The sequence below is a fragment of the Typopeltis vanoorti genome, chromosome 20 (assembly GCF_054136105.1).
Source record: "Typopeltis vanoorti isolate ZY-2024b chromosome 20, IOZ_Tvanoo_1.0, whole genome shotgun sequence".
Taxonomy (NCBI): domain Eukaryota; kingdom Metazoa; phylum Arthropoda; class Arachnida; order Uropygi; family Thelyphonidae; genus Typopeltis; species Typopeltis vanoorti.
The window spans coordinates 33,052,233-33,067,547 of NC_143568.1; the positions used below are offsets into that span (position 1 = coordinate 33,052,233).

The following is a 15,315-nucleotide window of genomic DNA, read 5'->3' on the forward strand; positions in this document are numbered from 1 at the left end:
TAATGTAAACTTTTTTTTATTCTGTACAATAAAGATCACAAACTCATATCAGTGTGCATTCAGAATAACTCAATATACTGATAAGTTGGCCATGAGAAACAATAGTGATCTTCTCCATACCATGCTTCTTAATCTTGCTGCAAAAATAAAAATAAAAAATGAATTAATATTATCAATTAACAAGAAAATCAAATTGACAAGTAAAACAATGTTTTATAAGTTACATAAAAAAGCATTAATTAAAGATGCCAAGAAATTATATTCTTAGTTTAATCCTTTACCCAAGTGTAAGCAAACCAAGTTTGAACCCGAAATAATTTCAGGACTGGGCAACTCGTATATAGAAGATAATGACTTCACATCACTTGCCTTAGTATTTCGTTTTGCAAAGCACAGATACTTATGGACATGTATAATACTATGCATTATGTGAAAGGTCACTACTCAGACCAGTTTCGACCTTTATTGAGGTCTCATCAGTGGGACCCATACCAAGCAGTGATACAAAGGTTGAAGTAATGCAGAAGTCATTTTCATATGAGTAGCCAAAAGATGTCACTCATTATTAAATACTCTGGATTAGAGATAGATGTTGGAAGTTTTTCCACTTGGTATAATATTAATTAGAGATGCCAAGAAATTATATTCTTGGTTTAATCCTTTATCCAAGTGAAAGCAAATAAACTTTGCACCTTAAGTAATTTCAGGACTGGGTAACACGTATATAGAAGCTAATGACTTCATATCACTTGCTTTATGGTTGGTTTTATATGGATATTTAAAGTGGAATCGTTTCATGATTTTTGTCACATTTATATTTGCTTTAAGAAAGATCTGTAATAATGCCAATTTTGTTGAATGGTTTGAAGGCATCAATGAGCTGAAGCTTACCAAGAATCATGAGCTCATGTGGATTTTAGATTGATTTCATAGGAGCAAAATCAATCTGAAATCCATAATCTCTTGTTAATTACAACTATCATGCTGTATTTTCAAGATGTCTGATGTTCAGGACCAATGCATTATCCTTTCCCTTGATGACACAGCAGACAGTAGGTTATCGATGAGCCTGACAATGTGTAGCCTCTCCCAGCAAAGCCAACACTTCTGCAAATAGTGTGACCTATTTCATAAACAGGGCTCTGATGACCACAAACAAATATCATCCCAGTTTGAAGAAATGATGATTAAGACCCTATATAGTAGACAACTTTCATCAAACCCAGGACAATATTCGTTTGTGACAGCTATACTCCCACTGTGGTCACCAAATCCCTGTTTGTGAAAGGCCACACAGTCAGCCCATCAATAACCTATGTACTGTCTACTGTGTGCCATCAAGGGAAAGATATTCAGAAAAATGCCATCTCATTACTGAATGCCTGAAGTGAGTGTTGGTTTCCAGCTCCCCACATGGTACAAATGACAGCTTCATGGGCATGCCAAACACACTGTAGCAACCCCCCATCAACACACACACCATTTGAGGATAGTTGCTAGAGAGCACACATGACCAAATCTGATGGTGATGCATCAGGAAGCCTCCTGATGCAGCCAGCAAAAAATCCTACTGTCAAGTCTGGAGGGAGTTCCAGTATAATGATGTGCAGGAGAAACTGGCGAGGCCACATGACAGACTGTAAAGTGGATGCTTTTTTTTTTTTTTTTTTTTTTGTGGAAGGTGTGCCTGTGGCATCTTTCAACATTACATGTCTCTTTGGTGACCTTTCCTTCTCTTGGTATCCATGTTACTTCATGTTATCTGCTAATATATCCAGCCCATCTCCATTTACATGCTTTACAACACCTCACAATATCCTTCACTCCAGCTGTTTAATTCTATTAATTTGAATTCATCTATTTTTTGTTAATTGGCATTCTTCTCACTAAGCCTCTTACAGCCACTTGCAGCATGCCTTCCTCATTGAGATTTATAAACATCTAATGACAAGTATCGCGAACAGGGCTGTTCAACTTCTTCAGAGCTTATAACGGTAAGAGAAAACCCAAAGTGGCTACTACAGAGAAAATGGAGTAACACTATCATATAAATTAAAAAAGAACGCGTAGCATTACACACATGGAGCATATATTCCCACATATTTATTATCCAAACACCTCTCCAGCCTCCTAAAAGGATATATCAGAAAATTAGACACTTACATTAAGAATTCAAAGCGCTTTATTGAAAAACATCTCGATCTTAAAGACAGACATTCTCACTAGCTTGGACGTGGTATCTTTATTTACCAACATTCCAGTAGAAAGTTATCAGTATCCTATACAATCTCTTCCCTGAAGATAAGGCTCACCTTTTTCGTCGCTGCCTTAAATCTAATCATTTTAAATGGAAGGAAACTATATATGAACAACTAAATGGCTTAACTATGGGAAGTCCCCTTTCACTGCCCTGTACAGATCTGTTCATGGAAAAGCTAGAAACAGACATCCTCTCAAAATTAGACCCAAAACCTTTAGTGTGGTGGAGGTTTGTAGACAATATCTTCATAATTTGGAAGGACACAAAAACAGCTCTTTTGGACTTTTTAACCAAAAAATACAATTCAGTTTGGAATTAGAAAAAGATAATCAACTACCATTTTTGGATAACCTAATCAAGAAACTAGCAAATGGACATATCAAACTAACAGTCTACCGCAAACCAACACACACTGGACGCTACCTTCATTTGAAATCAACTCACATTTCCCAGAAGCTCAGCATAATACATATGCTCAAAAATAGAGCCACGAATATCATCTCAGAAGAAAAATAACTCTATGATGAACTTACTCATATATCAGACATTAATAATAAAAAATGGCTATCCAAGGAATTTAATTAACAAGATTCTTCATAGCAACCCCCCCCACCTCCCACAACAACAATCTACCATCACTCAATACAGATCATGCAGTTATTCCTTATGCAGGTACAGTGTCGAAAAAGATCACAAAACTTTTTAAGCCTTTCACAACATCAGAGTTGCGTTCAAACCGGTCAAGACTGTCTGTAATGTTTTAAGATCTCCAAAAGACATACATTAATGCTTTTTTTCAAGCATGCTGCAGTGTACAACATCCCATCTGCTTGTGGTCTAAACCAGTGCTTCCCAAACTGTGGGCTGCGGCCCCCTTGGGGGCCATAGGTTTTGTTGAGGGGGGCCGTGAAATAATGAAAACAAATTTAAAATGTTTTAAGACTAAGCAGATTTTTTTTTATTTTAAAAGAAATGTATTTAACTTTTATTATTTCTTTTTTGTTATTTTTTTATATTTTAATGAAAAAATTCACACATTGGTGTTGGTTCACAAACTTTGCTTCCTGCGTATTTCGGCGCTTAATGAATATTAGTAAATATTGCTTATTCATGTTTCATTTCAAAGCAGTGGTTAATTGTATTTACTTCGAATGCTCTCCAGGGAAGCTTCAAATCTTCCTGTCCCTTTCATCACGCGTTCATAATCAGGGACTGTTGATATTGACTTTACATACATATCAAAACTCGTTTTATATTATCACTGTCATCCAAGCTAATGTTCTGTTACCAATAAAAGTTTCGCATATACTTCACACATGAAAAAAAGCTTAAATAAGTTCATGTGGGGAGATAGTAACTCGCTTGCAGTGGTAAACAACATGCCGTCCCTAACAGCCACTATACTGCAGAGGCAATAAAAAAAACAAGTACTTTTATTATGCCAGTGAATAAGGTATGAGGAGTCTGTGTAATATATTCTGGGATAAAAACACACTAATTAATGAATCACATGTCCCCTCATACAGAAACTATGCTGTATAGACTGAAACAAAACCATATGTTGCATGGGCAAATAGTATCTAATTAAAAACTATTGTTATTAGTTAAATGTGTGCGAGTTCGATTTCCCAAGGCAGCAATAAAATTCAACCGAACGTGTTAAAACTAAGTAATATATATATATACATATATATATATATATAATGAATGTACATATGGAATTGGGTTGAAGAGCGTTAGCATTTCAACTCAATTGTCAGCTATGCTTTTATCTTTCGGTTGCGCGATCTTTTGTTAATACCACACCAATCATATGCACCTTTTAATAACCTGCCTTTGCCGTCTGTTTCACGTTAGGCTTAATTACCTTAAAGGGAGAAAAGTCACAAAAGAGAAAAATGTTCTTGGTCCGGGGATTCCCTTATTCAGGTAATATTCACTAATTTCATGTTATCAGTCTGTGGTGTGCCAGTATCGATAAGTGGTGATATTATTTGATCTATTCTACGTTAAAAAATTTAACCCTGAGATGGATAAGCGGCTGATAAAAAAAAAAAAAAAAATTCCTGCGAACAATCAGAAGAAGCAGAAACAGACCGCATTGTCTTCAGAACCAAATGGTAAGAGGCAAAAAATGTAACATATGCATTTGATTTTTGCAATATTCACTGTGTATGTTTTGTATTGAATATAAATACAATAAATATTATAATAATATATCTCTCTATTACGAATTTTTTTCGAGGGAAGCCGTGAAATATTTTAATTTTTGCAAAGGGGGCTCTGACATCCAGAAGTTTGGGAAGCATTGGTCTAAACTATATACAACAGATGCAGAGAAGCCTTGAAATCCGAAAAAAATAACATATAGTAGATGATTTAATAACAACAGAACAGACAACTCAGGTCTAGCCCATCATTTCGCGATTACAAACCATACCATTGATTGGGATAGCAGCTCCATGCCTTATCTAGAAGAAGACTTCCGTTGGAGAAATTTCAAGTAAATCATAGTAGTCCTCTGTTCTGGAGAAAATCTTAACAGGAACCAGGGAATGATAATAGCTGACATATGGAAAACATTGATAAGATCGTTCAGTCTGCCAGAATTAAATTTCGCTCAAAACTACAGAGCGTGCTCTCATAACAGTGACTAACACAACATGCTCCATGCGTGTAATGCTACACGTTGTTTTAATTTTTAATTTATACGATAGTGTTACTCCATTTTCTCTGTACTAGCCACTTTGAGTTTTCTCTTACCATTATAAGCCCTGAAGAAGCCGAACAGACCAGTTGCTGAAACTTGTTGGCATTAGATGTTTATAAATCATGGTCAATTAAAGATCAATATATATTTCATTTTAATTATATGCCTTCCTCCTTTTTAGTCTCTGTCTTAAATGTTTTAATTCTACAAGTCACTGGAATGATGTACCCATTTAATACCTTTCATTTTAAGTACAAATACAAACTTAACAGATAATCTTTATGTAGCCAAAATATTTTGTCTTAATGTGATTCCTGTATTTCTTTATTTTCTTTTTCCTTAAAGCTGTCCAAGGTAAAAAGTCAATGATAATTTCAATAGGACACTGCTAATTTTAGTGCAATTTCATCAAATGTCATAAATTTTGTTTTAGTTACGTTGCTCTTTTGAAATATTTTTTTCTACTGCTTTCTTCTGTGAAGGTCATATAGTATTTTCCAATAACAACAATGTTATCTGCAAAATGTAAATGATTTTGATTTCTCCCATTCATCTAATTCCAGTTTTCCCCTGATACATTCCTAAAGCCTGAAAACAAATTCAGGTGACATCGAATCTCCTAGCCTCACCCCTCTCTAAATACCAAATTAATTTCCTGATATACATATTCTAACCTTACATGGCAGAGTTCCAAGGGTTTCTAATAACCCAAATGTTTTAAGATATGTAATATTTCTGAGTGATATAAACAATCAGACTTTCTCAAAATCCACAAACACTAAATATGAAAGATGATATTCATTTACTTTTTCTACTACTTGAATAATAATGTGAATATGATCAATTGTAAAGAATCTCACTTTTGAATCCTGCTTGTTCATATGCTGTGCATTATTCAAAAATCACAAGTTCTATTTAAAATAAATTAAAAAAACTTTGAATAGATGCAATAATGAACTGACCAGTTATTAATAATCTCTGCTGCCCTTTTTTTATATAAGATAATCACTTTTTATGCTGCTGCTGTAGAATTTTTTTCTGTAATTAAAACATCATTGCACATATCCAGCATGATCTTAAGAACCCCCTAATTTTGTATGTTCTACTAACATACTATCTTCTGCAGGACATAACTCTTTGCTGATTTTAGAAATTTTTATAATTCTTTAATTATGACTAATGGTTCAGTATTTACCTCATCTAAATTTAGTAGTGGGTTGATATCTGTTTCTCTACAGATATGCAGAACTATAAAAATCACTGTTTCCATTATTTTTTCTCTATTTTCCACTACTCCTTGATTATTTCTCAGGTAGGCATCATTTTTCATTTTATAAAAAAAAATAAAAATAAAATAAAATAAAATCAGCTAACGCCTTTTTATTCCCATATACGGGGAGTAGGCGAGGCCATTTAGCCCTATCTAACTTTTTGGAGACTGAGTGGGCAGTTCAATCTCCACTGATATCAATCAGAGATAGATGGCCCAAGGCTATCACTAATTAAGCGGTACACAGTGAAGAGAGACGGCTCAAATGTGCCGCCATCTCGTGGTCCCTAATCCTACACAATATATTTAATGTCTGAAATAATGTGGGTTCTACGGTAGATTTTCTTGAGTTTACGGGATGAAAAACCCGCTTGCCCGTGCCAGAGATCGACTAACTCGGGAACCGGTCGAAAAAAGGCTTAGAAAAAATTCCTCTAGTCGCCAACTAGACTCAAAACCAAGTCTTCCTTCGTGTGGCCAAGCACCGTGGTGTGCAAATGCCACATCCACTGAGCTACACAGGCTTTTTTTCATTTTATGACTTTCATTTTCATTTTATGTAATTCTAATTTAATTATTTTTAGTAATCTCTTTTCTATTATGTTAGAAATGTTATATTTTCTGGTGTCATTTCTGATTTCTTTTTTGTAATTTTGCACGTTTACAAATTTCATATTGTCAGTGTTACTTCCATGTCTTAATTTTTATCAGATCAAGCGTCCATACAGTAAGTTCTTCTCTAGATATTCTGTTTGATAAATCCTTAGTAATGTCTATTATTGTTGAAGATGTTTCCTTTCGCTCAGACAAGTTTGATTTTTGTGATTCATTCATACTCCAACATCCATTCCATTTCCTAAAACTTTTATGATTGATTATATCTTCACTTTCTATTGTGGACTTATAATTCGATTTCAATCTTTTCTTTTGATGTTTATTTTAATCCTTGTTTTCATTATCCTATTTTCACTGTCATAGTTTAACTGAATGCACTGAATAAGAGCATGAAATAGGAGGCACATAGATTAACTCATAATCCATGTCATTTTAATTTATGTTGAATTATGATAATATTGAAATAGTTTTCTGCATTAAGTGGGATAGTTAACTCTTACTATACACAGCCTATCCGTAAAGTCGTCAACCCTGTCTTCACGTGGTATGGCCTGGTTCTACTAAAGGGAATCTCTCTGGTGGCAGCAAGTGTGCCTGCTCCAAAGGGAATTTGCCTTGTTGGAGTTAAATGTCAGTTAGACCTAGGTGGTAGATGACTTTCACTGCCTGGTAAAATACCATCACCATGTTTATTGTGGACATGAAGTGGTTATTGTCACATTTGGTTCCTGGAACAAGGGTTTTGTTTTTGTTAATAATCATGTCAGCTGTGAAAAATTTCTATAAACAGACTGTTTTTTATACACTGTTGCGTTAAGTAAATATACAAGAGATCAATACGATTGATGCAATGACAAATTCTTTATCAGGAAAAAAAAAAAAAAAAATCATTTTACCACTTTATAAAAAAAAATATCAAAGTAGAGCTCTTAATTAAAGCCACTTTACAGCTTCAGATTTCTCTAATTACATCACTTGTTTTAATAAAATAATATCACTAGCATCACCGAGACAGAAGATGAAACTTTCCAATTCACACTTCTTCAAACATTGAAACAGAACATCTACTTAATATCTCCTTTTATTTACTTGTGGACATTCCTTTTTCAGAATTCTCTATTAAAATATTCTCTCAAGTTTTCTTAAAATCTTCCTAAAACAAAATTCTCTGGTCTGCATTCTCAAACGTCCATTCTCTCTCTTTTGTTTCCCCATTACCCGGGTACCAGGAACACTCTCTCTCTGTCAGCTGTCAATCATCCATCAACCTTCTTGGTGAGCATATGCACTTGTTCCACTAAGCAGCAAGTGAGAAGTCAGTAATAGCCGATATGTTGTCATCATCAGTGAAAAGAGAATGTCTTTATGTTGAATGACAGAGAAATTACAACACTTAATTATGAATTATATAAAGAACCATTGAAATCATTACAGCAATCAGATATCTAGTAAGTACAATAATTTGAAATACTTTACATTTCATTTTAATATAAATATCAGGCACATCACAAGTGCTGATTATATGTGGTTATGAAACCAAACCTAATAAAATACTAATGTAGAGAAACAATTGTAAAAAGATTCATAATTATGATTATATTAAATATGAAACAGCCTGAATAAGTAGTGTCTCTGCAGTTAAATAAAAATATAATAAATCCCTTCCAAAATTCTAATAAAAGCTTAAACGGAAAAATCACACAAAAAATTCATTTTCACATTAGACATCCATGGCATCAACAATAACTTAAATAGATTGCATCATCGCTTTCAATCATCCAAATCTGATGTTCTGATTTTGACTAAACCTTAAATTTCTGCTAAATCAACTACAACCTACCTTAACTTAGCTATATTACATCCCGCATTACTCCTGACATAAGAGAGATGATGCTTTGTGCATTGTTCTATTCCTTGACAAAGAATGTCTAGCCTAGAATCTCATATTTTTTTTTGACCCTCCAGTGATTTGGGTTTCTATGCCACATTTTGTTTTATTCATCTACTGTTCTCATAATTCTGAGTGGTTCTAACCTCTAATTTCCTATCTTCAAGGATTGATTTCATTCATTCAAAATTTCCAGGCCGTGAACATATCATTTATTTCCACAGAATTCCCAACAATACTGTTCACTCACCAAGCACTGGATTTCTTAACTAGTCCTCCTCTCAAGTACTCGGTTCAGGTGACTACTGCTGCTCTTTGTAATTCAGACAAGTATCTTATCCAAGATGTATTTAGTGGAATGTCCTTACTTCAGACATTCATATTGCATGCTCTAGCTTTCCATAGGTAGACTACTGTTTTCCAGATAGGTGTCATGATGTTGTTACAGAAGTAATCCATGTCGGAATGGAATCTGTCATTCCTCACTTAGTTCAAATTTCCCAACCCATATCTAAACAATAGCTGTCCAAAAAAAAGCAAACATCCTAACAACGAACCAGGACATTGGCTTCCTTTGCAGCATGCACATGCCTGAAACACTTGGAAAAGCATCATTAAAATGACCAAGTTCAAATTTAAGGATTAATGTAGAAAACTCATTGCTTGTGCCACTTACGCCCTCTGGTCCCCCATCAGAGTTGTTGGGCACTACTTTTGTGGGACATCTGTGTTACCCCTCCCTCAAGTGATGTCCTGGTTTCATTCTTCTCTTCCAACTCCTCCACAGATGATCATGACAAATTAACTCATTTGCCTAGAACATTGCATCATCTCATGCCTCCTGTGACATTCCACCAGAAACACACAAGAAAAATCTTGAACTGGGATACCACAAAGGCATTTGGTTCTGATGGAATCCCACCATCAGGATATCAACCTACTGCTCTCACACTAATTGACAAGCTTAGATGTTGAATGTTATTCATAACTTATTTTAACAGTATTTAAACACCAAACCAACTAAATTATATATACAGTAAAATCCTGTTTTACACTTTCCAGGGGACTGATGGAAAAAAGTGTAAATGGCAGGAAATGTAAAATAACATTAAACAAAGGCTAAAAGATGACTTGCTGCTAGTATGTGACTCTACATACTAGATTACAAAATTTAATAACTGAAAATAAATGAATTTACAATTATTTACATTTATCTATTTAAAAAATCTTTAATTGTTGATTGTTTTTGCTTTCTCTGCACTCTTATAAGTTCCACCTGCCTCTCCACAGTGTACAAGGCATTAAATGACCCATCGTCTGATGATGCACTTGCAATATACCGCCTCAAAACAGAGATAGCTTCCACTGCTTCTTTACTAATAGAGACAGTAGGTTCTTGATCAGTCTTCTTCAACCACTTCTTCTTCACCAAGGTGGTTGGAAAGGATTCCTTCTACACTTGGTGCCATTGATGTGTTCACATCAGCATCAACATAGTTTTGAAATGAAGAAGACTCATCTCATCCATCACATACAAATTGTTGGGCTCTGACATCTTCTTCCTGTAGCTGTTCCTCCTCTTCCATGAACGTAACTCTTGCCTTCCGGAAACAGTTGGATATGGTTTCAGGAGTAACATGCAACCATGCTTTGGCCATATAATGCATGGCATCAAGGATTGATATGATCATTTGTTTTGGGTCCATACCATTATCATTCATAAACACACCTTTTTTCAACAAGCATTTTTTTATTTTTCCATTTAAATATATGGATGATGCCCAGATCTCATGGCTGAAGCTCACTTGTAAAGTAGAGGGAAAGAACAATAATCTAGTGTTTCTGAGCTGCAGATCTTCAGGGTATGCAGGACATTTTTCTACAAGTAGTAGTATTTTGCAGTGATTTACTCCATTTTAGCATCCAGAGCATGCATGGTTGATGTGAAGATGTTGCTGGTCATCCATGCTGTGCTGTTGAAATCATACTTAGTAGGCAGATTTTTCACGTTCTTAAAACACCTTGGCTCTTTTTAAATTTATCAATTACCAGTGGAGGTAATTTTTCTGATCCATCAGCATTGACCATGAGCAAAACAATTACCCTCTGCTTGCTGAGTTTTCCACCATGACACTTCTCTCCTTTAAAACACAATGTTTTACTTGTCAGAATGTTATAAAAGAGCTCAGTTTCATCAAAATATTTTTCGGTTCATAATCCTGAATAATATTCTTTAGTTCCTGTTTCCACTGGTTTACAGTTTCCCCTGCAACATTATTACTTTCTCAACACACTTGATTATACACAATATTGTGACGAGTCTTGAAGCAATCGATCCATCCATTTAATGCAGTAAAACTATTAATCCCCAATCTCACAGTAAATTCAAGGCCTTTCGCTCGGAGTATAGTACCATCTACTGGAATACCCGACGCTCTCGTAGAAACAAACAATTCTGCCACAAGTTTATCCAATTCATAGTATGTCGATGTCCGGAAATATTTTCCTTTTTTTTTTGACACACCGCCAGATTGCTTTGCATGAGTTCAATGCTTGACCTGTTTTTTTACTATCGTTTTCAAAGTGGACATGAAGAGTCCAAGATCTTTTGCTAATTGCACACGTCGCAGAATTGCCATCTTTTTTTCTACCTAAATATGTTTTCTGTCTTTTTTCTCCATGTTACTAACATGGATCATCCACCACGCAACTTGAAAGGAACTATCACAAGCTAAATTATGTAGCAGTAATTCTGCAATATCAATTCGTATTGTGATTGAAAAATCACGGTATCGCTCATCGCTACTGCAAGTGTGCAAGTCACCGTGATGACGAAAATGAAGCTACAGCCGAAAGCAACGCCACCTGGGAACAGAAATGCCCAGATTTCCGCAGTAGTCAATTTGAATGAGAGGAAATCTATTTGAAAATCAGTGTTGCCAACCAAGAAAAAAATGCAAATCATGGGAAATAACATCCACATCAAGTTGTTAATGGCAGAAAAACAATATATTGTATGAATAGGCCCTTAAGAAGGGACCAAAGGAAGATGATGTAAATGGCAGGAACGTAAAAATGTAGTTCTACTGTATATATAAATGTTTATTAACTGGCTCATATTTTGCTGGATTTCAAACCAGCATTTTCAGAGCACTCATCACTGCTGCACAGCTGTAATACTTTTTTTTTTACAATATTAGAGGGTGCTAAATTAGAATTTTTGATATTTTGTCCGTTACAATGTAATGGTAGATGGTGTTCTACCTCCAGACCTATCAATGCCAGTGTCTCTCATGGTTCTGTCAGTTTGCGAACTTTCATTCTGATTTAAATAAATGATCTGTAACAGCAGCTCAGCATCCCTTTGCAGTTGAACAGCATGCTCACTGTCATCTTTCATTCCAGCCACAATTCCGACGAGTAGCTTCCCCAATGAAGCATTTCCAAAGGATTACAACTTACCACAGTTCAAGAGAAAAATCAGCAGATTACTCTGCTCCTGCCCTAACATGGCATTTATTAGCTATAGGCCATATACACAATAGATATTCCTCCTCCTAGCAAATTTACCGCAACCATGCCCATGTTTCTTTCTCCCTTATCCTCAGCCTCACATCATTTGGCATTACAATGGTGCCAATTAGGATGACCTTTGGGATTTCTATGCCTCTATTCCCATTGTCTCCATACTGCGTTCACTTTTTCCCAATCCAAACACTTGTATTAAATGAAGTTATTCTAGCTGGAACAAGCGTCTTTATTACCCATTCCACTTAATCTACAACCATTAGTTTTCCAACAAATGTGCCAAAGCAGTCCAAGCTATAAATGCAGCATATATTATTACGTGACGCCTCCGCGGAGTACAAAGACTCATCGAGGGAGGGCACCTACTCTACAACTGTCTCCATTACACAATCCACCAACTATAACGAACCGCAACTACCATCATCATATACAGTGACAGCATCTATCCCCCACCACCAACGACACTGGTATTTTCACAGGCAATCACCAACATCCAAGGCGGGATTTGAACCAGCAGCCTTTTGGCTGGAGAACAGATACACTGACCCACTCGATCAGTGTATCTGTTCTAGGTATCTAGGCTGGCTGCCTGCCTGTTTGGCCGAGTGGTCATATAAAATTGCATTTATCTAACAGATAAGCTTAGGCATTGATGGTTATTCATGACTTATTTTTCACGGTATTAACAACACCACAAACACTTTTATCAACAAAGATGTTTTATTAACGCTAATATTTCGCTGATTTTCAACTCAGCATCATCAGAGCACAACACACATGTAAACGCGACAGTGAGTGAGTGAAACAATATAATTACAAAAGACAAAAGATCTAAAGTCCTATTTTTGGCGCCCTCTAACGAAAAAAAAAAAAAAGCAGTTATCCAGGAGTTTTTCTTAGGATAACAGTCTCCCAAATTTTTGGCAAATTAATGCAACCATATTTGTTAAGGTTGGGAGAATTCTTCAAAGCCATTGCTGACTCAAAAAATAATCTTTCAGATCTATAACGACTCCTAAATAGCAAATTCGTTTTCCTCCATCTAATTCTTTTATTGCTGCAACTTCGGAGAAAAAGTTGCAATCGGCAAAGACACATCGTATTTATCGACGGGCGAGTTTAGCGCTTCTTCGAGAACAAATCGCAGCTACTCGCATAGAGCTTAGTAAGCTAAACAGCTCTACAACAAGAACTAATAAACGTGCTAAATCCTGAAATATGGACTGTCCTACAGCAGATCTCCGAAGTTGCAGCAAAAAAAGAATTCACAAAAGTTAAAAGCAAGCACCTAAAGAAATTTGAACTACTACAACAGCGCCAGCATACGAAGTCCCGACCGCAACTTCGATGAGACCACGTGGTCGTAAACCTATCGTCGGAAACATTCACTGAAGAAGCCAAGAACACTATCAGTTTAGGACATAGCTTTGCCATCGCGCCTAAACAAATTCCTAAACTCAAAATGATGATGAAAGTAGAACGGGGTATCCACGATCTTCCGCCAGCAATGGCAAATAACGTGCGACTAGACATAGCAAGTATTATAAACAAGGCTAAGCATCCAAAAAGCAATATGATACGTAAGCAAATAACTGCCCTAAAAAAGTTATATAATAATAAAAATATTATTATTACAAAAGCCGATAAAGGAAATGCAACAATTATCATGAATAAAGAAGAGTATAACAGAAAAATGCAAGATCTCATAGGTGACAGTTCCACGTATCAAATTATACATCGAGATCCTACGATGTCGCAAAAGAAAAAAGTCCGAAAATTACTGAAAAAAGTGACATCATGGCCCAAAGAAATCATCAGGAAAATAAAACCAATTGATGTTAAAACACCCCGTATTTATGGATTACCAAAAATCCACAAAACTAATATTCCCCTACGCCCCATAGTTGATAGCATAGATAGTCCCACATATAAACTGGCCCGGCATTTAGCTAAGTCGCTTTCCCCTCTTACTGGCAACTCCTCTACTTTTGTAAAAAATTCAATCCATTTCAAAACACTGGTTAAAAATCTAATCCTAAAAAATTCAGACATAATGGTAAGTTTCGATGTCGCCTCCCTATTTACCAATGTACCACTTATAGACACTCCTGATTTAATCAAGTCTAAATTTCCCCCAGATATTTTTGAATTATTTCAATTTACCATGAATGCAGGTTACTTTACATGGGGGGGGGGGATTCTACAAACAGATTAATGGTACTGCTATGGGTTCCCCCCTCTCTCCCCCGTTAGCAAATTTTTACATGGAACACTTTGAAAACAAAGTACTTACCAGAGCTACATACAAGCCACAAGTGTGGTTGCGCTATGTAGATGATGTGTTTGCCATCTGGCTCCATGGACAAGACACTTTGGATGCTTTTATCACCTACCTAAACAGTCAACACCCCAAAATTCACTTCACAGTAGAAAAAGAATCAAATAACTGTTTACCATTTCTTGACACATTAGTCACCCGCCTTTCAGATGGATCACTATCTTTTTCTATTTACAGAAAGCCTACACACACAGGAAGATACCTACATAAACAATCACATCATCATCCAGTCCAACAGTACGGCATTTTAAAAATACTTACACACAGAGCCAGAGCCATTTGTTCTAACGATACAGCTCTGACCACTGAACTCCAGTACCTGCGCCATACGTTCTTAGCCAACAGCCACAATCCCTACAAAATAGATAAAATACTACATAGGCCCATTACTCTGCCTTCCCCTAATACACAAGAATACAACATGACCATTTCTATTCCCTATATCAGAGGTACATCAGAAAAGATAGCCAAAGTATTGTTGAAACATGGCCTTCACACCACCTTCAAACCTCATGTCAAGCTGGCAACTCTGATCCGCTCGCCAAAGGATAAACTTCACCCTTTAGCACACCCAGGAGTGTATGAAGTTCCATGTGACTGTGACTTGGCCTATTATGGGCAAACAGGAAGATCAGTGAACATCCGCCTGGAAGAACACGAAAGATACATTCGCTACTATTACTATGGCAAGTCGGGACTGGCAGAC

General features: G+C 35.9%; 1 protein-coding gene across 1 annotated transcript in view; it reads right to left on the reverse strand.

The window, feature by feature from the left end:
• The window catches only part of RpS29 (ribosomal protein S29), a 41,308-nt gene continuing 25,993 nt past the window's right edge, over positions 1 to 15,315 (reverse strand). The window contains exon 3 of the mRNA XM_090410316.1: positions 1 to 137. Within this exon, the coding sequence (XP_090266442.1) occupies positions 129 to 137 (9 nt within the window). The 3' untranslated portion in view covers positions 1 to 128. The remainder of the gene's footprint in view (positions 138 to 15,315) is intronic.